Source organism: Akanthomyces muscarius, chromosome 3, assembly GCF_028009165.1.
Source record: "Akanthomyces muscarius strain Ve6 chromosome 3, whole genome shotgun sequence".
Classification (NCBI taxonomy): Eukaryota; Fungi; Ascomycota; class Sordariomycetes; order Hypocreales; family Cordycipitaceae; genus Akanthomyces; species Akanthomyces muscarius.
Window position 1 is genome coordinate 1,836,435 of NC_079243.1, and position 25,163 is coordinate 1,861,597.

Here is a 25,163-nt window from a genome sequence, read left to right on the forward strand (position 1 = left end):
AGGCTGAGGAGAGGCCAAATAGCTTAGTAAATGCACATTGGCATGCGCCAGAGCCACCCATCCGCAGAACCAACCACACTCAGCTCCACCCCTCAGCGTTGCATCGTTGTGATAGCGCCACTAACGAGTCTAATAAGCTGCATCTTCCTTGTTGCGTTGCAGGTTCCCCTCAGCCTGGTCAGCGGCGCCTCACCCGGCTCCCCGTCCATGACCTTTTCCGCTGGACCAACTATTTCTTGGCTTTCTTTCCCCCCTCTCTCCCTCTTGTAGCCCATCCTCTTCTCGTCAAATACGCGCCCGTGGACACAAACCTCGCGGCTCGTTACTGACCAGCTTTAACACGTCGCCATGGACGACTCTTTTGGCCCGCGCCTGTTGGGCCACTTTGACTTTACGCTGCTCTTTGAAGATACAATGTTTCACATGGCGCCATCTGCCGTTTTGATCTTTACCCTGCCATATTACATTCACAAAATTGTTACTTGCCGGCCCCTGGTACGGTCAGGCTGGCTTCTGGGGGCAAAGGTCGCCGTAGCCGTGGCCGCCGTTGCGGTCCAGCTCGCGATTGTGGTGTACTGGTACCAGTCCCCCTTGAATTCTAAGCTGGCGCAAGCAGCTTCGATCCTTACCCTCCTCAGCTCCGTCGGCGTTGTGGCCATGGCTTACGCCTCGCACGTCTATTTTCTTCAGCCTATCTTGTTCCTTTCTGCCTTTCTGAGCATCACGCTTGTATTCGATCTCATCACCATTTACACCTACCTTCACAGAACGGGCCTGGACACCCTTGCGCGTCTGACATGTGTCCTGCCAGCGGTCAAGTTTCTCTTGGTCATTTTGGAGGAAATCTCGAAGCGATCGCTCATCATTGCCGAAAATTGAGACCAGCTTGGCAGCGAGATCACGGCGGGCTTCTGGAGTAGATCTACATTCTTGTGGATCAACCCGCTCTTGCTCTTCGGCTTTCGTCACATTATTGACAACGACACCCTCCCGGACATCGGCCACCAATTTGGCTCCAATATGCTCTACCGCAATTTTAAACTATGCTGGGATAAACAAGACCATAAAGCTAAGCGCGCACTATTCAAAGCCCTAATTTTTGCCGCGCCCTGGCCGTTCTTCTATGCCATCTTACCACGCCTGTTCCTGGTAGGGTTCAACTTCAGCCAGCCTTTTCTTTTACAAGATGTCGTCAATGTGGTTGCCGATCAGCCTACGCAGCCAGATAAAGGATCTAGGAATGATGAGGTGATTGGACTCATCTTGGCCACTGCGCTTGTGTTCAGTGGCAAAGCGGTAGGTAGTAACTGTCGTGGCTTGCTGCATCATCCCGTGCTAAATTCCCGGTCAAGGTGTCTAGAAACTGGTTCAGCCAAATCAGAACCCAAATTATGGTTTCCATAAGAGGCACTCTCGTGTCCGCCATATACCAAAAGTCCCTCCGTATCAGCGCCGCGGAGTCAGAAGAGTCGGCTGCAGTGACGCTGATGAGCACTGACGTCGAAGGCGTCGGCAGCCTCGTATCATTGTGCTATGATACTTGTGCAGTGGTTCTCGAGGTCGGCTTCGGCATCGGAGTCCTTACAATCTTCGTTGGCGCGGCGAGCATCTTTACTGGTGTTACTGCCTTGAGTACGTATATTCGTGTTAGCACACTGCGTGCTGGCGAGCTAATTGTGTTGTACAGTCGTAACGGTGGGCTCGAGGCAGCTGGCTAAACGAATGGGCGCTAACCGAAAAATATGGAATGAGCACATCGCTGACCGCGTTGCCGCTACTTCAAATATGCTGGCGCAGATAAAGGACATCAAAATGACTGGCTTGGCGCTGTCGATGGCAACGCATCTACATCATCTACGCGCTAAGGAAGTAGCAGTTTCTCTGAATGTCAGACGAATCAATTGCATTACTTTTGGTATTTGTAAGTTTATATCTCCATCCTACATCTAATACAGGTGATTGACTTCGCAAAGCCGCATTTGCCGAAACAATAACACCAGCGCTTGTTGTCGCTGCCACTCTGTTCTGGACCAGAGAAGCCCAAACAATGTCATCGGCGCGCTTTTATACTATTCTTGCTGTCGTAAGTATGGTGTCTCAGCCTCTCGCTGCTTTCTTCGCAAACCTTCCCAATTGGGCTACTGGCTTTGCCTGCCTCGATCGCATCCAGACATACCTTGCTCAAGACGAGGCAAGAGACCCCCGTCGAGTTACCGATTATTCTGCCTCTGTCCCAACCGACGCAACAGGTCTACGGAGAAGGGGTACCAGGGCCACTGCGGTCTCATATACAGTACAGCTACGAGCCATCAATGTCGCTCTGGGCGCTTCTGACTCAGTTTTGAGTGACGCGACTATATCTATAAAGGCTGGCGAGGTCACTATGATCCACGGCTCTGTTGGCTGTGGCAAATCCACACTCCTTAAGGCAATGCTCGGTGAGATGGCTTTTAAGAGTGGCACTGCCGTGATTTCCTCGCCGTCAATCGCATTTGCAGGTCAGCGGCCTTGGCTGATAAACACGACCATCCGTCTCAACATTATCGGTCGCAAGTCCTACAATCGTACGCTATATCAAAGGATTATCTTTGTTTGTGACCTGGCTTCGGATCTGGAGCGGCTACCCAACGGTGACCAAACCTTGGCTGGAAGTGAGGGCTGCAACCTCAGCGGCGGACAGAAGCAAAGGATTGTATGTGAAAGATGTCAGATCAGCTGTCATGAGGATTTCTGCTCTAATGCACGTTTTACTAGGCTCTTGCACGTGCTTTCTACATGGAAGCAGAGACTACTATACTCGATGACCCTTTTAGCTCTCTCGACCAGCAGACGGCAGTCTTAATTCGCATTAGACTTTTTACAGATGGTTTCGCGACCGAACGAGGCAAAACACTAGTCATGACGACTAGCACGAGTGAGTTCCATGTTACAATGATGCTTCTGACCTTGGTTTCTGACGTCCTATCCACAGAGCAGCATCTAGTCGATGCTGACAACGTGTTTCGTGTCACCGATGAGGGCCACGTGCAATATATATCGCCTGCTCAAATAGATGTTGAGCTCGAAGACTTAGTGCAGGCGTCTCGGTCACAAGCACGGCCACTGATAGATCGCGGTGAATCCGCGGCAGAATCGTTTAAGCCGCTACCTCTTGTTCAGTCCAGCACAGATGAAGATTCCCACGACATGAACAAGGCCAAGGTCCATAATAGTTTCTCGCTCTATGCATACTATTTTCGACCCGCTGGCATTTTCGTAGTAGCTGTCTGGCTTGCACTGACGATTTTTGCCTCCATCTCCGAAAGGCTCCCCAGTAAGTCGTTCCCCGCTGGTGGGTAGGCTATATACTAAACTAGGCAGACATTTTCGCCCGCATCTGGCTTGATGCTTATGCCGGAGATCATAGATACTATGCTGGTTACGCAGTATTTTGTGTTCTTTACCCGATCATGAACTCCCTCTCTGCAATGTAAGTATCCAGAATCGCTTGCTTCATCTACCGCGATTGTGCTCATCGCGCATGCAGGTTCTTCTTTTACTTCATCATTGAGAAAGTTGCAAATAAACTTCATGAAAATTTAGTCAATGCCACTTTCAGGGCGACTTTTGAATTCTTGAGCAATGAAGACGCTAGCTCCATTCTGAATCGGTTCAGCCAAGACACGTCGATGGTCACAATGGTGATTCCCGGTCGGGTGCTGCCAACCGTGTTCCGTGAGTATCAGATACCAACCCAGAATTTATCGGTTGTTAACGCGTTTGCTCGAATAGGCGCCGTTTCAATTTTTGTTGACATTGGCATCATCAGCGCCGGTGCGACCTACGCGGCCCCAGTAATTCCATTGTTCCTGCTTCATATTTTGGCCGTGCAGCAATACTACCTACGCACCTCACGCCAGCTACGCCTGTTGGAGCATGACACTGCAAAGGCCCTAGTTCGGCAATTCACTGAGACGGCTGCTGGCATCGAACATATTCGTGCCTTTCGCTGGCAAGAAGAGGTAATCCAGGACTTCTATTCCACCCTCGATCTCACGCAGCGGCCGCTTTACTTTTTGTACAGTATTCAACAATGGCTAGAAGGTGTTTTGGACTTTTCGAGCGCTGTTGCTGCTGTACTTGTTGTCGCATTTGCACTCAAGTTCCCCAGCTCTGCATCGGCCAACTCGATGGGCCTGGCGCTGCTCAGTCTTATTGGATTCAGCGACACAATATCAGACTGGGTCCAGTCGTCTGTGGCCATGGAAACTGCCTTTGGTGCAGTGTCTCGTATAAAATCGTACTGCTCCGAAACACCTGTTGAGAAATATCAAGACAGCGAAGGTCCAATTCCGTCCGATTGGCCCTCACGCGGCCAAATTGAGCTGAAGAATGTATCTGCTCGCTATCGGTAAGCCATAATCTCCATATATCAGATCAAAGAAACGTACGTACATACTGAACGGGTGTTGATCTCTCAGGTCGGCTGCGTCGTCGGAAGGGTCCCAGATTAAGGACGCAACTGTTGTTGTACGCCCCGGCGAAACGCTCGGAATAGTAGGCCGAACTGGAGGGTAAGACTGCGATACTAGCAACGAGCTAGCTCCGTATATGTCCCTCTGCTAACATTAATTTTGTAGTGGCAAAACAACTGTGTTGTTGAGTGTCCTGAATCTGTTGGAATACAAAGGCGAAATTAACATTGACGATCGGGAGATTCGTACAATTCCTCCTGATATATTACGGTCGCGGATCACTACAGTGACACAAGGAGGTATTTATCTGCGAGGCACCGTCAAGTTTAACCTCGACCCGTTCGGCCCTGCGCTGCGCCCATCGGGCTGCACTCTGACAGAGGAAATGCGGGAGGATGCGCTCCGCCGCGTCGGTCTGTGGCAGATTATCAAAGACCGTGGAGGCTTGACCGAGTCAATGAAGGACATGGGCTTCTCGCTTGGCCAGAGACAGCTCTTCCAACTGGCCCGCGCGATACTGCACCATGAAGTGACAAGATCTAAAGTTGTCCTGATGGACGAGGTGACGGCAGGTCTGGATGAAGGAACAGAAGAGAGAATAGCGGTAATTCTCGACGATGCTTTTAGAGGATGCGCCAGGGTCGTCATTTCTCATCGAATGCCGACTTTGGACAGCGCAGATGCCATCATGGTAATGCACCAGGGTCAAGCGCGGGTTGAACACAGGCCTGGCGACACGAATTGGGCTCAGTATTTTGAGCAAAAGTAGCTGGGACGTCTTCTTACATAATTTTGAGATGGTCTTGCTTTTTTTGAACACAGAAAGAATTAGTGACGCGTGAAAACCATTATCCGTACATGGTGCCTGGAAATGTCACTTCTACCTACATAACACTGTCAATTTCTAGTACTTCTTAGGTGAGGAAAAGGCGACAGCCAAGAGCCAGGAAAAGATAACAAGAAGCGATGGTAAGAGCGCTTTGAGGAGGAAATATAGAGAGAGAAAAAAAACACAATGAAGAACGATGCTGACGAAAATGTTGCTGCCACACTGCACTATAGGGTATCATCACTGTGGACGCTACTTGAAACAACCGAGAAGGGAGAGAAACGGGGGGAATTGAAGAACGACGACAGGCCATAGTGAGCTTCTGAAAGTGGTTAGAGTGAAAGACAAGCAATAAGAAGCATTGGTACAATTTTATGTTCAATTGACAAGTGACCGAGCCAGACCACTTACACCTGTATGGTGCTCAGTAGGTTGTGGTGGGCTTTAGTGAGCTTCAGTGGCTGCTACAGCCAATATCGGGCAATGCAGCGCTGATCGGCGCTATCATAAAGAGCTAGGCGGTGAGACGTGGCACAATTCCGTCTGCCTACCCTGCACCGCCTTAGCATGCCAGCGCAATCTGGCACCCCATTTCGCCCACCAAGCGCCTGGGCTGGGAGCAGCAGCAGAGACACGCAGCTCATCAACTCGCATCCCCGCCGCAGCTCGCGTCTTCCCCACAGGCATCAACCTCGCGCCGTCCGACTCTCCGTGCCTCATCTTGGGCAATCGGCAACCCAGCTCGCCTGCGATCCTGGCCATCGGCCGATTTTTTTCATGGGCGCCGCGTCGCCGCGATCAATTGAACCATGGCTGATGTCTACAAGACCCGAGTATGATGCCCCCCAGCGCTGACTGCCTCCCTCGCTGCGCCCCGTTCGCGAACCCAACAGCACACCTTGAACGGCGACATCGGCTGCGCAGATCACAACGACTGAATATGGTGCTGCAATATCGACTGTATACTAACGCCGCTTATCCCCCGACGCAGAAATAATTACGCGATCTGCCGAGTCGAACATGGCGGCCCCCCGATACCAATCTAGCGAGCTGCGGCGCCAGGTCGGTTCGCCGAGAGTGAAAACCCGAGGTCAGTCGATGCATCATTTGGGGCGAATTGTGTGTAGGGAGAAGAACGAGAAAAATGGGAACGCAATCTGGAGAAGGAAGAGACTTGAAGAAATGGGGAAGATGAGAGACCTTGGGAAGACAAGAACGACGAAACTACGAGGCAGGAACTACGCTGACATGGACCAGAAAACAAGGAAACCCTCTGCCGAAACGTCTTGATATATGGCCATTGCCGCTACGAAGACCAAGGCTGCACCTTCTCACACGAGCAGAATAAAGGAAACAACCAAAACCAAAACCAACAAGACTCGTACGCAATCATCATTACTTGCGCTGATGAGGCGACTAATCACGGACAGATCCAAAAAATCCTTCAATGTCGAGTCGCCCTCATTTACCCCAGCCAATCTTGGGCCTGCGGCGGCCGTCAAGAAGTCCTTCACCTCGCAGGCTGCCAATGCGCCGGCGTTTACCCCTCGCGGAATAGGTAGGTACAATTTGCTAGCCTGCATCGACGGTTTGTTCTCTCGTGTTCTTTGCTAACAGGTGCAGCGGGCGCTGCAACGCCAGTCGAGGGGGATGCCGTCTTCAATCCCGCCGCCATTCGCGAGTTCACGCCGTCGTTTGACGCAAATGTTTCTGCCGTGAGTTAGAACGGATTGCCGCAACCCATCGCATTCATTAACAACGGCAGACAACTGCCAACGGAGGCCCTCCCGACGGCCCCGTGTCGTTTGACCCCTTCAATATGGGGGCTGTCGCTCAGGGCCTTCCAGCCGCACAGTTCAACCCATATGCAGAGAACCACGGAGGCTTGTCCGGAGCAGCGCAGCAGTTCTACCAAGGAGCAGGCGCATTCTCAGCGCCGCTACAGCCACTACAATATCATCTATATGCACCCGTTGGACCGCATCGCGAAGATCTCATGCAGTACCACCGTGTCACACACGACTTTTTCATCCCCGAGAAGTTACGGGAAGATATGCAGCGCAAGTCGGAAGCGTCGCTTCAAGTCATGCCCAATTCCCAGCTGCCGCAGCTGGACAATTACCACTCGCTAGTTGCGCTCGATACGAGCCAGCGCAAAAATGTCAGCATATTCGGATACCCCAGCTGGGTTTACAAAGCGACGTCGTCCAAAACTGGCAACAATTACTGTCTGCGCCGCATCGAAGGCTTCAGGCTCACAAACGAGCACGCGATCAGATCGGTAAAGGAATGGAGACGGATCGACAATGCCAATGTCGTTACTATACACGACGCCTTCACTGCCAGAGCCTTTGGCGACAGCTCCCTCATATTTGTGCAGGATTATCACCCCTTAGCCAAGTCGCTAGCAGAGCATCATCTGACCGCAAATCCTGTTCACGGACAGCGATTCCAGCCAAAGTCACCCATCTCCGAAGCCGTACTATGGGGCTACATTTCACAGATTGCCAATGCACTCAAAGCTATCCATTCGAGCAATCTGGCTGCCAGGTGCATCGACGTCAGCAAGATTCTGGTGACGGGCAAAAACAGAATTCGTCTGAACGCCTGCTCCATTCTCGACGTTGTGCAGTTTGAAAACCGCCGCCCGCTCCCCGAATTACAACAAGACGATTTTGTGCAATTTGGCCGCACCATGCTCTGCTTGGCTACTGGAACTCTACCAGCGCACCTTAATAATATCACATCATCTTTGGAGCAGATGAGCAGAACATATTCGGCAGAACTTCGCGACACCATCATTTGGCTTTTCACGCCTGCTCAAACACCGGCGCAAAAGACCATTGATGAGTTCATCCGAGGCGTTGCGGGCCATATTGTCACCTCGCTAGACCAGAGCCAACACCAGGCGGACGAGCTCAACACGGAGCTGTACCGAGAGCTCGAAAATGGCCGTATTGCGCGCCTCTTGATGAAGCTCGGCGCTGTGAATGAGCGACAGGAGTTTGACGGCGACCGGGCATGGTCTGAAAACGGCGAGCGCTACATGCTAAAGCTCTTCCGTGATCACGTATTCCACCAGGTGGATAGTAACAACAATCCAGTGCTGGACGTGGGTCACATGCTGCGCAACCTCAACAAGCTGGATGCGGGCACGGACGAAAAGATTTGTCTGACAAGCCGGGATGAGCAGACGAGTTTCATTGTCAGCTACAAGGAGCTGAAGAAGCAGCTAGCAAGCGCCTTTAACGACTTGCAAAAGGGGAGCAAGCAAGCAAGGGGCATCTAGTTGAGTCCCTTTGGACGCCACCAGTTTCAGACCAACGAGGTGCGCTCGCGGGCTAGCTGGCCATTCTCAGCAATATCAACGCCGCACTGGAGCATTGGGTAATGTCGACGCTACAGGAGAGGATAGGCGGGATTCTCTCTGATGCGTGCGCGCACGAGTTGAGTTTTGGATTATGAGCGCGTATACTTTGTATTTTTGTTTGCAAGGAGGTTCTAAGGTTCTTTTTTACGAAAACCTGCACCAGCGCTGGCGGCTGTTGCAAATGGGATACAATTGGAACATGCGGCAGCTCTAGAATAGGGGAACTGGCAAGGTGGTTACTCGAAGACTGGGGAAACGAACAGGGCAGAGCGTGTTTTAGTGAAGACAGCCAATTGAAAAATATGTTTTATTTTTGCTGTTGTGTTTTTTTTTTAAATTTCCCCTCACGTTCCTTTTTTTCTTTGGTCCTCGATTATCCCCTCTCTTTTACTTGTTCGTTAGTTTCTGCATCTAAAGGAGAAACTTTGGCTCTCTGCTTCCCTTTGTTGATTGCTATGCTTTTGCTGCCCATTGCCAATTCTAGAATCTCCTATTCAAATCACATGGTCTCAAAGGATATACCATCTCAACTACTTGCGCTAAGTAGCATCAAGCGTCTGTGCAGCTAGTCTCCCCAAATCTGGGAACGTAGCCCAACCCCGGTCGTCACAATGCAGAGATGTCGTGAATGAGCTCGCCTTCCTCGAGCATCGCTCTTTTCTTCTTTCCTTTCATCGGTTGGGTTATAGATTGGGATATTTTGGTGGGGTTGCCGCTCATTCGTCGTCGTCGGGCTGGACAAACGGGTTGGCGATCTGCTCGCTGCCGTCGACGGGAGAGACGAGGACGAGGAGGGTGCCGCGGGCGACGACCAGGCCGAGGGGTCTCGTGGATTCGTTGCCTTCTTCGTCTATCGTGTGGGTGCGTTAGCAAGATCTTCTTTTCGTATTCAGCTCGACGAGAGAAAGGAGTCGTCCTCACCGCGAACTGTTTCTTGCACGTCGTCGAGGACAAGGTTCATCAGCGCGTCGTAGCCCTTTAGCGTGCCCATGACTACATCACCCAAGCAAATTAGCTCTCTCCTCCAGTTCCGGTTGCGTGACTATTCCAAGCAAGCATGGCAGGGTACGCACCTTCTCGGCCGCCGTTGAATTTGACAGTGATTTGCTTGTCCATATACTTGGTGAGGTCCAGGATGTTCTCCTTCTTGGGCTTCTCCCCGCCATCACCGCCATGGCCGCCGCGATGTCCGCCGCGGTCACCACCGCCGCCACGAGAGCCTCCTCTGCCTCCACCGCGGTGATGGCCGCCGTCGCCGCGACCACCTCCGCGACCGCCTCGGTGCGCAGGTCTATCCGACATGGCGCTGTGCTGAAGATGTGGGATGTGGATGTGGAAAATGAGGAACGTGGCGAAAGGTCACGAGTGCGGGGTCGGAATTGTTGCGAGAGCCGGGTACCAAGGAAAAGAAGAAAACAGGAAAGAAGAGAGGCGGAGAAATTTCGCTGATGGGAAATGACCGGGGCCGATAATCGTCGCGACAAGCTTGGTGTTTGGATATGGCTTTTGCCTCGAAAAGCTTTGGGCGGTTGTGCCACCATCGACGTTGGTAGGTGGAGCTGCTACATTGCCTGCATTGGCTTGTGGTTGGTTGGTGGGAAGGGGAGCGCTAGTGCTGGTTCCGGCTTAGTGCGGGCAGCTCTGCCAGCGAGGTTCTTTGGCGCGCCGCCTTGATTTAGTGAGGAGAAGCACAGGGCAGAGGTGGGCAGCTGATGGCATGATGTATGTGGTGGCAATTCAATCTTGCTTGGAGGGAAGATATTTCGGTAGTTGAAAGTTGAAGGGGTCGATACTCGCTACGGAGCATTTCGAGAGCGATTGGGATATATTTGTCCATTGGCAGAGTGCGCAAGGCGTGTGAGTGCAACGGCCAAGTGCCGACAAACGGCAAAGCATGCAGCCCGAAAGCAGATCAGGTTGATCCGTTGATCGCAAGGTTGCAAGCAGGGGTGGCCTAGCAGCAGGTGGAATAAATAGAATATATCGAAGCTTTCGTACCAAGCATTTTCTGGCAGTGTGGGGAGCATCATCTGTGATTTGCCACTTCTGCGTGTGCGCGTGGACGGCTGGGCTACGTCAGAGGTCAATGGCCTGCCTTGGAGTAAGACACTAGTTTCCGGGTATCTGGTATTTTTTGGTCTAGTTATCTTTTGCTATCAAGTGCAGCATGCATGTTATATTGCTGCAAAGTCATGTGGTTTGGCATGCTCGGGAAGGCGCCTTGTGGCGAGAAACAATACCCGGGTGGCGGGAATTACCCAATCGCCATGTTTACCATGCCATGCACCTTTTTTTTCGGGGATATTTAACTGGGGACTTGTGATGAGTTCCAGAAGCCTGTGTGACGGATACCACATGTCAGGTGGAAATGGTGAAGCGGAATGCCCATGACTCGGGGCGGGTGGTTTGTTGAGTGAGTGGACATGAGACGATGGGAGAGGGGGGGGGGATTGTAGGGCCGGCCTCGCTTACACGGACAACGATCCGCCGGGCGTGGGATTGATTTTGCACGGGTGGTGCTCTCAGCAGCAGATGGGAGGACAGGGATAGATGGGCGTAAAAGGCATGGGGCAGCACAAATTGAGTAAGCGGGCAGCCGGCAGGATTTTGCGCTAAAAACAAAGAAGAGAGGCATGGATGAATCTGCCTTGGTGTACTTAGTAGTGTACCAGTAAGCGTGTAAGAGAAAGTGCTGCTGGTGAGATGCTGAGACGGCACAGGTGAAAGATGTTGACTGATTTGGGGCTGAGCTGGGATAGTCATCACAGCCACAGCTCTCCGACGCACATCCGCATTTCTTGCAGTGGAAGACCGCAACTACCAATGATGAGTGGGTTTTCTTTTCTTCTGGGACTTCGACAATGGACGTGCATATCCAGAATTGGGGAACTGACTCCTTCTGCCGAGGTGCGCAGTGGGTTCAGTATATTAATGGAACGCTCCAAGTGGCCCCTTTGGATGGAAGCTCCAGAAGCCTTTGGCAGCGTGCGTGGCTCCTGGCTCCCCGGTAAAATCCCCCCAGAAGTTCGTTGTTCGCTCTAGAAGCCCCCGGGAGCCCCATCGCCGCCCCCCTAAAACCCCCCTTGCGCCCCTAGGTAGGTACATACCTACACAGAAGAGGCCCATGTCCAGGCCGAAGAAGGAGGGGCAGATTGGCAAATGATGTGCGCTGGGGCTGTCTGTGGCTGGCCGCCGGAGGTTGCAAGTGCAAGGTGCTGTTTGTGGCTGACCGGCTGCTGAATGTTGCAAGCGCAAGCAAGGTGCTGTGTAGGTAGGTACCAGTACTGAGTATGTGCGTCGCTGGCACTGTGGCACTGGAGTGGGCTTGACTCCGGTCTCCGGTCTGATGCCTTGTTCCAGCCTAGATCAAAAGCCATGTTGCCATGTTGAGGATTATCCGTCTTTTTTATTTTATTGTCTCCCTTGTTCCGCTGCATCTGGACGGATTTTGCCTTGCACATCATTGCCCTGTTTGCCCACTGGAAACGCGCTGGTCTACCCCGCTGTGGATGATCAGGGCCTCCTTTGATCTCAAATGGCTGCGCCGTGGCTTGCCTTGCGTTGCGCACTTTGGACCATCATGGATGAGCCCTGTCTGTCTGCACTTGCATGCCTGCATGCCCATGTGTGTTGTCTACCTAGCTAGGTATTTCTGATTAGTCTGAATGATGCTTGGTGACGGGTGTCTTGTCTGTGTTGCTGATGGCTGAATGCTGGTGACTGGAGCTGCTGGTCTTGCAGTCAGTCGCGTGCTGCTTCTGCCGTGTCGTTTGTCTGGGTACGTCCTTGAGCATCATGGCTGCACATCTTCTGCCGCCCGTTTGTAGGCAACACGACTTAGTACTCGACGACAAACCCGCCACTGACACCTTTTTCCAATCAACCAAGTCCTCCTCACAATCATCTCTGCTGATCCCATCCTCGTCGAACCGGAAAATGTCACCAATTCAGCGCATCGGCTAGTCATTCAAGACCCTCACCTCCTCCTGCTCCTCTCGATAGCAAAAAAGGATCTGCACTCGCCGCAACGCGTGTTCAACCGATGGCCGTTTTACACTGGCCGTCTATACACAGCACTGGTACATCTCCCTTGCTCGACCGCCTCTTTTTTTCCTGCATCTTTCTGTTTTCTAATCCAGTGGCTTCTTCTCCACCTCCTAGAATCTTTCAACGTTTCAATTCTCAACACTCGGACAGGCTACGAAACCACGACTTGCAAACGCCATCACGAACGGGGAAGCCAGCATCGAAACCGCCGCGCACCACCGCATCTTGCGCCGCGCCGTCTCCTCTTCTCTCCCTCGCCCGGCCTCTTTCGTCTGATTCCGAATAGCGCGGGCCAGACTTTTGATAAACGGAGCCAGGGTCCCCGTCCACACTTTCTCACCTCTTCTTCTTCGCCCCCCCAAATGTGCGTCTGGTGCCCCACAGACTGACAGGTCCCCTGGCCACCACCACCACCACCGCCGCTGCCACTGCCACCGTGCCGGTACCTCAACGTGCTCAAGTACCTCTCTGCCTGCCTCGCGCCGCATCCACATCAACGGAAGACAGCATCGGCTCGCAAAAAAAGGCTTGACGGGAAGCATTCCCCGTCTTGTTTCTTCCTCACTGTTGCCTTGCAACTGCTGCTGTTTCAAAGAGTGGGCTTGCAGAATCACACGCTGGATATAACAGGGTAGGGGCAAGTCTCCCGCGCACCTCGCCGTGTTATAATTCCCACAACCCATCTCTTGTCACGACACCACCACAGTCTTTACTTTTACTCGATCACACCGTCCAATTGCTCACGAACCCTTGTTGATTTTCATCTCATCTATTTCCCACCTAGGCTAGTATTTCCTTCTTTTCCTCCCGCGTGTAGATACCCTCTCGCCACCTCGTGCCATCAAAGACGCTCGCCGCCTGGCTGCTCGCACGCGGCCCTTGTCTCTCGTTACGTCGCTTGCAGAGATACCCCGAGATCTGCCAAACGAAGCAACCTTGTTCTCGCCATCCAATTTTGGCCCTTTGCCAAGCCGGTCCAGCAGCCGTCCTCTCTTCTCCATTCGGTCATCCCACACGACCATGTCGCACACTCCCGACCTCGAGCACAAAAGGAAGCGTTCTGCCATTGACAGCGGCGGCCAGCTCAGCTATCCCTCACCGCAGCAGAATCCTCTCCAACAGAGTGAGTTATTTCCTCGACTCCTCAGTTCCATCATCATCTCTGCTTCGTTTTCTTTCTCTGCCGCCTTCTCCCTCTCTCGTTTTAGCCTCGTGGGTGGCGCAAACGCGTGAGACTTCAGCTTCCAGCCTCCGTCTCCAAGGGCCCGAATTATGCGGCTCCGCAACCACGCCAGCTGCCACAAGCGTCATTAGCGTCCGTTTGCCTCAACGTGTAGTGCGATTTGAGCACATGCAGCTGGGATAGTTTATAGCAACCTGCACGGGAACGAGAGAGCAAAGAAAGCTACGAGTTGAAGAGAACAGTTTACTCCCACTACAAGAGCGAACATGTACTAACCTGTGCAGGCCATGCTGGATACATCAACTTTCTACCCAGACCAAACGCTGAGCGTCTGGCTCTTATCCAGGGCGATGGGGATACATTTGCAGATATTCTAACTCTTCTTGCCGACTATGAGGGTATGAGTCCTACACAACTTGCCTGATAGACTATGCGCTTACACGAACAAGGTGTGCTGGACCGGCAGGAGAGCCTCGCAGCCAACCTTGGCGCAAAGCTCACAGGGCCTCGAATCATTAAAGGTATCGAGCGTTTCTTTGATGGTCCAATAAAAACCAACGCGACATCGCCGTTTGCGAATCCCATCAGCTGGATTGATGTTGTTTCACACGCCAAGGCGCATCCCAACGAATTTGTCTTTGCCACACTTCCCAACGGCACTCGATGCTGCCAATTTCACTTCAAAGGTCTACAGTGCGAAATTGGAGAAGATGACTGGCGATTGATCTCCTCTGGTGCTCTCGACCGATTTCCGCTCGAGCACCCGTTTGAGGAAGACGAGACGGCAGAGCTGGCCACCTTGGATATTCTCGAGTCCAGGGCATCTGTCTTGTACAAAAGGGCCGACGAAGTGGCCGCTAGGGCGCGGATACTACATCATCGCATAGGACAACGAAAGCATGATCTCTCTAGGCGACGCAATGCGGAAAACGGCCAGCGATATCCGTCGACCGGTGGCGTTCCACCTTCTCGACTTACGGCTTCCGGCGCGCCATATGACCTTCACGCCGACCTCCTACAGCAGTTCCATGCGGCATCGACGCCAGTCACAGTACCGACGTCTCGCTCACAATCTGTAGCTGCTCTGTCACCGGTAGGAGTTTTGCCTATTTCCCCATCCGTTGCATCGCCACACCCTACTCAGCACCGGCTGTCCGTAACCTCGGGCCGCTCCGGCAGCAGCGGTCACCCGACCGAAAACTCGGCCATGACAGAAATGGATCATCGCGCCGAGTTTATGCGCTCGCTCGTCACACAAAAGGCGGAGAAGCTGCAGCGTGGCGATATCATCAGCCCAGCGTGCGATCGCTGTCGGCGGCTGCGCTTGCACTGCGTCAAGCATCTCACCGCCTGCCAAGGGTGCACCAAGAAGCATGCGAAATGCACTTGGCGCACAGTGACGGAAGAGGAGGCGACGCTTCTGAGGCGCGAAATGGGCATTCGTGTGGAGCGCGATGCGCAGGTGGCCTCGGAGGGTATATCACCGCCTGATGAGCTCCCCGCGCCACTCGCCATGGATGGCATGACGATCCGCCCTAGCAGTCGCGCGGAGACGGATATCAGTGCCTCCATACATTCCACGGCGTACAGTCCCGGGCCGTTTTCTAGTGCCCGGTCCGATCTCAGCGCCGAACCAGGCAGGATGAGCTTGCCGCCGGTGCTATCCGGCCTGTCCGGTCCGCCGCCGATGCAAAGAGGGCGCGACCCGTCACGGCTGAACCAGGTGGCATCGATGTTGACGGAGGGCAACTACATGCGGCCGCCATATCCTCCAGCGCAGCAGCCTCCTGCACCGCCGCCGCCGCCGCCGCATTGAGCACCGAACACAGGAGAAGTAGAGTCGGAAAGCAATTTCATGGATTGTATTGAGACATTGTGTCTGGAATTAAAGAGGCCGAAAATGTACAGTACTGGGCTTTTGCGACGTCGATGCGACGTTGATGTATGAATGATGGATACGACCATGACAATGCCTATTTCTTAATATTTATAACTTATGACTCTTGCTTTCTTGTTCGTCCGTTTATCAGGTCGTACAACGATCCTCGTTTTACGGAGTACAAATACTAGGTAAGACAGCAATGGTCTCGGATAGTGTTGCTTGTGTGACCATGCCTCACTGCCAAGGCGTAGCGAACGCAAAGTGTAAAATTTCAAGAGAATGTAGCTGACCATTTGACGATTCTTATCTTTTCGCCAATTCTCGTCTAAAGTTAGCGGCCATTTGGGCATTTTCGACACGTTAGCGCCAACTGTGACACATTGAAGGCCTGTGTGCCTGTGAGGAGCCGCCTTTTACAAACCGCCTGGAAAAATTGGGTCGGCTTGGAGAAAATCGTCATCCCTTTCACCCGCTCCAATTCTTTTTGCTCCTTCAGTCAACACCTTGTCGCCTTACCGATGGACGTATTTTGAGTCAACACTCTTTCCCTCGGCTGAAAACGACGACGCGCTGTGATTCGGTTCCTGCTCCAGATCGAATCGTCCCTTCCGCCGCCACACGGCGTCCGCAGCACGACCGAGACACCCTCAACGAGCAACGCCGGCCGACGCCATGGCGCAACCACAGCAGCAGGTCTTTGCCCCTGGGCGCGATGAGCGCAGACCTTTTCAACCTTCACACACAGCTGCCGAGCACGCCGCGCTGGTCCAGTCCCGCGAGACGGGCGAGGTCTTGTCCGACGACATCCTGCCGCCCAGGGGCCAAGTCAAGGCGCTGCCTTTTGCCAAGTCTTGGGTGCATTTCATGGCCGGAGGGTGCGCTTTTCCTTCACTGACGAGAATCGCCGAGACGATTTGCTAACTGAGTACAGAATTGGTGGCATGACGGCCGCGACCCTCACCGCACCCCTCGACGTTCTGAAAACACGACTCCAGTCCGACATTTACCAAGCCCAGCTGCGCGCCGCGCAGACCATGCAGGCGCAGACAGCGCGCAACCCGCTCTCGGCCGCCTTTTACCACCTGGGCGACACGCTGCACATCCTGCGTACTGTGCAGCGCACCGAGGGCACCAAGGCGCTCTTCAAGGGTCTCGGCCCCAACCTCGTCGGCGTGGTGCCCGCGCGCGCCATCAACTTTTACGTCTACGGCAACGGCAAGCGCATCCTCGCCGAGCGCTGGAATCACGGCCAGGAGGCGCCGTGGGTGCACATGCTCGCGGCCGGTGTGGCGGGCATCGCGACGTCGACGGCCACCAACCCCATCTGGATGATCAAGACGCGCATGCAGCTAGACAAGAACGTCGCGGAGCGGGCTGGCGGCGTTGAGGTGCGCAGGCAATACCGCAACAGCTACGACTGCGTCCGGCAGATCCTGCGCGAGGAGGGCGTCCGCGGCATGTACAAGGGCATGAGCGCGAGCTACCTGGGCGTTGCCGAGTCGACGCTGCAGTGGGTGCTGTACGAGCAGTTCAAGGCGTACCTCGCGCGCAGAGAGGAGCAGATTGAGCGCAGCGGGCGCGAGAAGACGACGTGGGACCGCTCGGTCGAGTGGACGGGCAACTTTGGCGCCGCAGGCGTGGCCAAGTTTGTCGCTGCCATCCTGGCCTACCCGCACGAGGTGGCACGCACGCGCCTGCGACAGGCTCCTGTTGCCGACGGCCAGCTCAAATACACGGGTCTCGTGCAGTGCTTCAAGCTCGTCTGGAAGGAGGAGGGTCTCATGGGTCTCTACGGAGGCTTGACGCCACATCTCCTGCGCACCGTGCCCAGCGCTGCCATCATGTTTGCCATGTACGAGGGCATTCTTCGCCTCTGCAACACGCCGGCGTAATCTACACACATATACACACCACTTTACTGTAACAATACCCTGTACACACTTTGCAGAAGAGGAAGAAGAAGAAGAAGAAGCAGCAAAACGATATGCCTCTCACGAGGGCTCACGTAAAAACGGGAGAGAAAAAACACTAGAGCGCAAGGAAAGCATATGCTAGATTTTTTTTTCAAGGGATCATTTTCATCAGGCGTTTTGGGGGGCGATGCGGAAAACCAAGAAACAAGTGGTATATAAATGTTAGCTTACAACCACTCATTCAATTGGATATGAGACTTGGCGGTCAGGTCTTTTTATTATTATTAATAATATGAATATTGGTTACATGCTCGGCCTTCTCCTCACTCACACAGCCCGCATATACACTGCCACTGCCCAGCAATTGTTCAGTGGGTCCGCATGTACGCCCAACATCATCATCACCGCCGAACCTTTATTCGCTCAACTTTCGCTGTTCAACCCATTTTCGTGACGGCAGATATTTGAGACCAGCTCAGAGATATTCTCAGGGTTCAAACGTGACTTTGTGCTGAGATCTCCGAGGTTCCGTTCCACGCTACGCCGCAGCCACCATTCCACTAGGATCCGCCAGATCGGCACACCGTGTTCCATCCTGCTCCGATATAAAGAGTACATCTAGCCAGGATGCCGTGGAAAGACCGCTTTAACCAAATCAAGAATGAGTTCAATGGCATAATGGGCGGAGGCCAGCAACAGCAGCAGCAGCCACAGCAGTACTATCAGCAGCAGCAGCCACAGCAGTACTATCAGCAACAGCCGCCGCCAGTTCCGGGCAACTACCCGGGAAACAATCAGCAGCAGCCGCCGCCGGTGCCCCCTCATCCGGATCAGCAAGGCGGCGGACAACCGCCGCCGGTTCCGCAGCATCCGCCGCAGGGCTCTCGCGTGTACTGGCAGCCGCAGTTCCTCCCGCACGTCCCCATCTCGCACGAGTGGGATGCAAAGACGGGACACGGTACCGACGGCTGGGGCAACCACGAGCTGCAAAACTACACGGACCAGTCCCAGAATGCTTTTCAGTGAGTTCCCTCCGTCCCTTGACTCACACAATATTTTTGCTTCTTCTTTTGGAAACCCTGTTCTGACATGTAGAACAAAAAAACAGCACGCAAGACGGCAGACTGGTGCTCCGCGCCGTAGCCAACAACTCTGCTGGCGACGGCGACCAAAAGTACACCTCGGCGCGCCTCGTCAGCAAGCAGACGCTCACGCACGACCGCGGCGTCCTCACGGCCATCATCCTCTCCCCCGGCGCCGAGGGCATCTGGCCGGCCTTTTGGCTGCTGCCGCGGGAGCCCTTTGCGTGGCCGACGGACGGCGAGATTGACATTGCCGAGACGTGGAACGGCGACGGCGAGAACCACAGCTGCCTGCACTGGGGCCAGCACGACCAGGGCGACAAGCACCGCGTGCTGGGCACGCGCGTTCCGGACATGCACCGCCGGCCGGTGCAGTACGATTTCGCGTGGGATCAGACTGGTGGCGGACAGGGGCGCATGGTTTGGTACATTGATGGCCGGCCTGTGATGAAGTGCAGCGTGCCCGAGGGGACGAGGCCGCTGCGGGACATGACGGTGCTGCTAAACGTCGCCATGGGGGGTGATGTGTGCCAGGGCAAGGTGCCGAGGGACGGGGCGTACGACATGGTGGTGTTTGCGATGTCGATGGCGCATGAGATGGAGAATGGCGGCTGGGGGCGGTTCGACTATGATTGGGGACATCCTGCCATCTCGGGGGGAAATCCGTATTAGCGCGGCGCAGCGTGATAGGGAGTAGAGATGGATGATTTTTTATTTTGTAGCTGGGAAATATAAGATGGCCGTTATGAAGGCTGGATTGCGGGTTGTAAGACAAGGCGGAATATGCAATCGCCAGCTCTCAGATATAGATCCGCCAACTCGTCGAGTTTATAAGTACGCTCTTCTGCGACTCTTATGGAAGATACGTCGACGATGGGAATGTAGCCGCTCTCTCGGACTGTATGTGCCTCTCGCGATGTGAGTTGCTGGATTCGGTATCTTAATTGCGGCGTCTCCGCGCTGCTCGTTGATTGTCCTCGCTCCGTCCTTGTGTATTCGAGCTGCACACGCAGAGCGTCCGTCGTGTACATTCGGGAAGTCTTGTCCGTGGAGAGGCTGGATGCGACCACCTCGCCCTGCGCGAGCGCATAGCTCTGACGAAGCGTCCAGTCATCTCCATGCGACAACGATGGGTTTTGGCTCGCAACAGCGCGCTGCGCTTCTTCCACTTTTCTCGTCGACGCCATGCTGCTGGATGAAGACGACGTGTCTGGGGGAGTCGGCATGTCCTTGGCGGCTGAAGGAGCACTCGAATCGCGAGCCATGGACACCATGTTGCTAAGTTGAGAAGACGTCTCTTGAGGAATTGAAACTTCCCCCACGGCGAGACTTTTCGAGTCCTGCGCCATTGATACTTTGTTTTCGCACAGAGAAGACCTGTCTGAGGGAATCATATGATTCTCCACGACCGTCGTATCCGAGTCGCGCTCCACCAGCATGTCACCACCACCCGCGGCGTCCGCTGCTCCATCAGCATCAGCAACCGTGGTCGCTGAGAGCATCGCCGTCGAGCAGGTGCTCTCGCACGGATCTGGGTGTATCACGCGCCGCCGTTGCCTTCCACTAGTCTTCAACAGCTCTGCCGCACTGTTTCGTATCTTTTGCTCCAGGACGCGGTTCAGAGACATCTGCAGCGGGCGAAGCTCGGCCGTCGGCGGCAGTCTCCATCCCGGATAGAGTTTGCCGTGGCACCGGGGCGTGTAGAGCTTGGCGGCGTGCGCTTCCTGGAGCAGGCAGTTGCACAAAAAACACGCGTCTTTGCTGGCGCACACGATACGAGGTGGATTCGGAGATGGATGCGTGAGGATGTGGCAGAGGAGCTGGACTTCGGCGTGGAACTTGCCCTCGGTGAGTGTCTTGTGCGTCTGGGCTTCAAACGTGGCGGAGCTGGTTTTGAGCACTTGGCAGATGCGGTCGGCGCCGCGTTTGTGGTTCGGTACGATGCGAGTAAAGGTGGTCTGGAGTGACGCGGGTGACCTAGATTGGGACGGTCTTTTGAAGGAAGGCTTTGGAAGGTGTACGGCGATGGCCTTCATGTGCCGGGCGCCAGGGCACCTTTTGGCCGTGCGATACAGGATCTGCGCGGCATGTCTGTACCGCGCGCCCTTTTTCAGCATACTCACCAAGCTCCGCCGCAGGTTTGGATTCATTAGCCGGTCCGGAATCAAGTCAATCACGGCCCGCCACTGATCCGTCGCGACAAAGCCGCAGAGGCCGTCAACGACGGCGCTTAGTTCGCCGTCGGTTCGATGCTGCACCCAGCTGCTGATAATCTTCAGCAAGCCGGCCGAATTTTCCAAAAACTGTGAAATTTGGGCGCCCATCGAGGAAGATTTCCTTCGATACTGCTCCATCTTGGGCACTTCTGTTCCGGCTCGCAGCTGGACCAGCGACTCTCTGGCTCGTTCTAGCACCGTGTCGAGCGGATTTCTAGTAGACTTGAAGGCGGTCTTCTTCTCGTACCCTAGCCGGCAAAGAATTCTGGTCCGGCATAGCGATATGATCGCTGTAAAGACGTCATTCTCACAGTTGCCTGATTGCTGCCCAGTCAGCCGTGGTGTTGGACAATGTCGGCCTCCGCTGACGTACCATGTCCGGGGCTAGAAAGCCGCTCAAATATTTGGTTAAACCCAACACAGATTGTCTCCAACGTCGCATTATTGTCCTCTGGACTCTGTTTGTTTATTGCTATGTAGGTTTCGAGTTTCTCGTCGTCCGTCCGCTCTTGGACGCATACTGCCGTGACACAATTAGGGCTGTCGGTAATGCTGGAGAGGAATGCCAGAGTGCTCGCCAGCGAGCGCTCCGCCATAAATGGCAACGTGTAAGGGACGGAACTGCCGGAGAGCGGAGGTGAAGTGTTGATAGATGGCGGCTCGGGTATTTTGTGTAGCAGGTGCAGCAACGAGATGTTTTCGGCGCAGGCAATATACGCGGACTCGGCCATGATGGCGAGGCCGAGTAAAAGCTGAGCGCCTCGGCTCGAATACGTTCTGGCTGCGCATACATTTTATACATCACTATGCATGACGCCCAGCCTATTGCGCATTTGTGACAGCTGACAGACTGTGCATGACAGGCGGAGACAGCTGGCTGCGAGGGCCTACCACTACTGCACGTCCACACAGATTGACACATTTTGCCTACGCGAACTGTTATGCCTAGGACCTTTAATTCCAAATTTTGTCTACAAATAATACAGCAACTTGCCATTTTGGCCAGTATAGAGTTAACTGTGCAGCCTAACTTTAGAGCTGCGCTCCAGATGTCTGCATATCGAATTGTGGAAGTTCATACCTACAAGTCTATGACACTCCAAGCGATTATCTTGAGTGGCAGTCGGTTCTGACGGTCGTCGTACCCATGTAAAAGGGGCATTCAAAGCTATAATTGGGACAATACCCCAGACAGCTTCCGCAATGCTTCTGTGCGGCGTAGGGTGGAAGTTGCAGGCTAGAACCATAAATCGATCTTGTGTCAGCCCGGGGTTCAATGCTCCTCACGAAAGAATGATACACAAATCGTTAAAAGTAAGCTTTGTGGAGCTTATTGAAGCCATGAGTTCGGTTATCTCGGCGGGAACGCCTAGTCTGGACGCCTCTCAAGTGAAAGCTCTATAAGCGACTGCGGAGCGAGATCTGTAAGCCATGACACTACTGGTGACTTAACGCTCTATATGGCTGCGGATGAAAAAATGGATTCAAAAGATTAAACCGATGAAAACTTTGTATTCTCGATGTCAGATAGCGGCCAGCACGAAGGAAATGATACGGGAGATCGCAGCTGGTTATAATAATTACAATAGTATATGCCTATTGCTCACTGAAGAGAGCCTACTACTACGGAGCCACACAGATATCCCGCACTCTTATACTTGCTTTTCTGCAAGTGACAGAACTGGTACCGCGACACTCAACCTCACACTATATGCTCGTCGCTTGAAATCCCATGCTGGGCAAGAGTAGCGAAGAGCATGGAGCAAGGTCGGATCAGGCCTGTGAGAAAAAGGCTTACCGAGCTAGTGAATTGATCATAGTACTACTTATGTAATGAGCGTTTGAGGTAGAAGAATATTATCTGCCACTTACGCCTCACCCAGCACCGATATCGCCGGCGATGAGCTTGACAAGCGCATTGCGAATAGTGGTCGGGTACGCGTCCAGAAACCAGTCTGGTAGATCTACCGAGGTAACTGCCTCCTTAGAGCAGACTGTCTCCCTCTCAGAGCTATTAAGGATCCCTCGCAGCCACTCGATAGCATGCGGTGCGCCTAGGACACCGTAGTTGCGATGATTCACGTTGGGGCCAAGGTCGCGCTGGTAGTGCACAATGGCACCCTCCTGACAGAACTCCTGCACTTCCTTGTCAATCTCCGCGATAGGAGTCAGCTCATCATGCAAACAGTGGTAGATGAAAGTGCTGCCGCTACGTGGCACGTATGTGGCTTCTTTATGCTTGCTTAGGGCAGTGACAAGATCGGTTTTCACACAATCCCAGCAGTCAAACATACCCAGAACGTCCACGTTGTTGAACGAAGCGAGGTTGGCATCCAAACACTGTGTCCTGGGCAGGTAAAACTTGTTTTTGGCGCTCGCAAGCAGATGCTTGTCCAGCGAGGCCTGGAACGTGGCGTCTGCCTTGCCGACGGCGGTGAGTGACATAGGAATTAATCCTGCATGAGGGCCCTTATTGATCTCGGTGAAAATGGATAAGGATAGATTCGGGGAGGACAAGCCGCCAAGCGCGACACCAGAAATATCAAGTTCGCTCGCGTATGTCGGCCGCATGCTGGCGGCCACAAGAGCGGCGCTCGCGCCGCCCGAGTAGCCCCAGAGAGTCAACGCAGCATCCCGCCGGATACCGGTGAACCATCCGGACTTGAGCGCGGCGCGGATTCCGTCGAGCGTCGCCTGGCCGGCGAGCTTGCTGTCCAAAAAGGAAGCTTGGGGGCCCTCAAAGTCCGGGACAATGACGACCCAGCCCTGAGCCATGGCGGCCTCGATGAGCAGCAGCTGCAACTGGGCGGTGGCGGAGTTCGTACGACTGAAGATTTCCGACTCTAAAAGCATGCCGTATGACGGTGCGCAGTCAATGCTCACGGCATCTTCGGCCATCACGACCGACAAAACAGCGCCAAAGTCTGCGTTGGGAGGGATGAGGACCGTCAAGACCGTAGCCGTGGCCTTGCCGTCGCCGTCGTTGGTGCGGTAAAGGATTTGGTGCGCAGAAGCAAGATTTGTCTTGACCCCAAAAGTCCCAATGGCACTTGGCACATCGCGGTAGTTGATAATGCTGCCGGGTGGGTAGAGGCTGATCAAGCTGGGAACCTTGTAGAAGCTATCCGACGAGGGGGGGATCGGGAATAGACGCCATGCCGAGATAGTTACTGCAAAGAGCAGCAAGCCAAGTACCGGGCGTATAGAAGAAGATGGACGCATGCTACAAGATGATCAAGGTGATAATAGATGCAGGAGCAATCATCATGATGCGACGATGGCCGTCTGGTGAGCGCCCCGAGCTGTATTTAGAGCCGCGGGGGAAAAGTTCTGCCTATTTCAAGCTTATTTAGACCCTTGCTAGCTCGTATACTTCCACCCTTTACGTATTGTGTGTTTTGAGCTTCGGCGCTAAATTCATCATATTGATACTACAACGGATCGACAAATAAGCGGCTTGTTTTCCGCCACGAGCACGTTCCTCTGTCCAGTGTCCCAACAATGCTACACCTGTTTATCGTGATATTCCCTCACACGTTGCCTAGGATCGCGTGCAAAAAACACCATTCATCTCTTTTACGAGCGTCAGTTATGAAGATGTACGAAGAGGGCTTCTTCGACGTCGAACACAAAGCGCCGACGTCGAATACAAAGCGCGAAGGACTTCCAAACTACGCTATACAGAGACTAGAATGCACAACGTGCCAGTTAGCTCAGGATACGGATGGATGTGGCTTGCGACCGGAGGTTCGTGCGGAGGAGGAGTCAGAGGCGGCCTCACAATAATGAAGCTGCTGATCACCAAGCTAGCTTGAAGCGAGTGTGGCTTGAATCCTACAACCTGCCTAAAATGGCTGCTACACATGTTAGACATGAAAAAGCCTCGGCACTATATAAAAGGCGTGCCGGAATACACGGGGCGGCGCCACCAGATGAATCAGGCTCTCAAATTTGATCTTGCAAGTCTGCATGGACAGCGTCGCATCCTCGCGGCTGAGATGCGTTTACAGGCCTCGCAGCCCCATGCACCTAATGCAACGCACGGCAAAGACGCGCAACGAACTCAATACACCCAGGACTTGCATTAGACTCATTTATCTAATTATTAGGCAGGTGCGAGTCGTGAGCAACCTATGCTTTGAGAGCGGTGGTCAACACCACCGCAGCAAGTCAAATAACTCGACTAT

The 25,163-nt window shown here is 53.7% G+C and overlaps 9 protein-coding genes across 9 annotated transcripts; 6 read left to right on the top strand and 3 right to left on the bottom strand.

Moving 5' to 3' along the window:
• Positions 1-348: 348 nt before the first annotated feature.
• LMH87_001929 (uncharacterized protein) lies at positions 349-5,223 on the top strand (the record flags this gene model as incomplete). Its single annotated transcript, XM_056193295.1, has 12 exons — positions 349-813; positions 886-1,296; positions 1,353-1,632; positions 1,688-1,921; positions 1,974-2,692; positions 2,755-2,914; positions 2,972-3,313; positions 3,361-3,469; positions 3,527-3,714; positions 3,772-4,390; positions 4,461-4,553; positions 4,620-5,223. The coding sequence occupies 12 exons, from the start codon at positions 349-351 to the stop codon at positions 5,221-5,223; spliced, it is 4,224 nt and encodes a 1,407-aa protein (XP_056050349.1).
• A 1,080-nt stretch (positions 5,224-6,303) lies between these two features.
• LMH87_001930 (uncharacterized protein) lies at positions 6,304-8,572 on the top strand (the record flags this gene model as incomplete). The annotated part of the gene is made up of 5 exons (XM_056193296.1): positions 6,304-6,373; positions 6,541-6,664; positions 6,714-6,841; positions 6,907-6,998; positions 7,049-8,572. The coding sequence occupies 5 exons, from the start codon at positions 6,304-6,306 to the stop codon at positions 8,570-8,572; spliced, it is 1,938 nt and encodes a 645-aa protein (XP_056050350.1).
• Positions 8,573-9,369: 797 nt separating this feature from the next.
• On the bottom strand, positions 9,370-9,955 carry LMH87_001931 (uncharacterized protein; the record flags this gene model as incomplete). Its single annotated transcript, XM_056193297.1, has 3 exons — positions 9,370-9,503; positions 9,575-9,646; positions 9,727-9,955. The coding sequence occupies 3 exons, from the start codon at positions 9,953-9,955 to the stop codon at positions 9,370-9,372; spliced, it is 435 nt and encodes a 144-aa protein (XP_056050351.1).
• Positions 9,956-12,448: 2,493 nt separating this feature from the next.
• LMH87_001932 (uncharacterized protein) lies at positions 12,449-12,976 on the top strand (the record flags this gene model as incomplete). The annotated part of the gene is made up of 3 exons (XM_056193298.1): positions 12,449-12,476; positions 12,542-12,732; positions 12,815-12,976. The coding sequence occupies 3 exons, from the start codon at positions 12,449-12,451 to the stop codon at positions 12,974-12,976; spliced, it is 381 nt and encodes a 126-aa protein (XP_056050352.1).
• A 744-nt stretch (positions 12,977-13,720) lies between these two features.
• Positions 13,721-15,699, top strand: LMH87_001933 (uncharacterized protein; the record flags this gene model as incomplete). Its single annotated transcript, XM_056193300.1, has 3 exons — positions 13,721-13,823; positions 14,168-14,281; positions 14,333-15,699. 3 exons carry the CDS (start codon positions 13,721-13,723, stop codon positions 15,697-15,699), a joined length of 1,584 nt encoding a protein of 527 aa, XP_056050353.1.
• Positions 15,700-16,437: 738 nt separating this feature from the next.
• LMH87_001934 (uncharacterized protein) lies at positions 16,438-17,657 on the top strand (the record flags this gene model as incomplete). Its single annotated transcript, XM_056193301.1, has 2 exons — positions 16,438-16,640; positions 16,697-17,657. 2 exons carry the CDS (start codon positions 16,438-16,440, stop codon positions 17,655-17,657), a joined length of 1,164 nt encoding a protein of 387 aa, XP_056050354.1.
• Positions 17,658-18,305: 648 nt separating this feature from the next.
• On the top strand, positions 18,306-19,432 carry LMH87_001935 (uncharacterized protein; the record flags this gene model as incomplete). Its single annotated transcript, XM_056193302.1, has 2 exons — positions 18,306-18,700; positions 18,787-19,432. 2 exons carry the CDS (start codon positions 18,306-18,308, stop codon positions 19,430-19,432), a joined length of 1,041 nt encoding a protein of 346 aa, XP_056050355.1.
• Positions 19,433-19,503: 71 nt separating this feature from the next.
• LMH87_001936 (uncharacterized protein) lies at positions 19,504-21,707 on the bottom strand (the record flags this gene model as incomplete). Its single annotated transcript, XM_056193303.1, has 2 exons — positions 19,504-21,293; positions 21,350-21,707. The coding sequence occupies 2 exons, from the start codon at positions 21,705-21,707 to the stop codon at positions 19,504-19,506; spliced, it is 2,148 nt and encodes a 715-aa protein (XP_056050356.1).
• Positions 21,708-22,851: 1,144 nt separating this feature from the next.
• On the bottom strand, positions 22,852-24,198 carry LMH87_001937 (uncharacterized protein; the record flags this gene model as incomplete). Its single annotated transcript, XM_056193304.1, has 1 exon — positions 22,852-24,198. The coding sequence occupies one exon, from the start codon at positions 24,196-24,198 to the stop codon at positions 22,852-22,854; it is 1,347 nt and encodes a 448-aa protein (XP_056050357.1).
• Between the last annotated feature and the right edge of the window lie 965 nt (positions 24,199-25,163).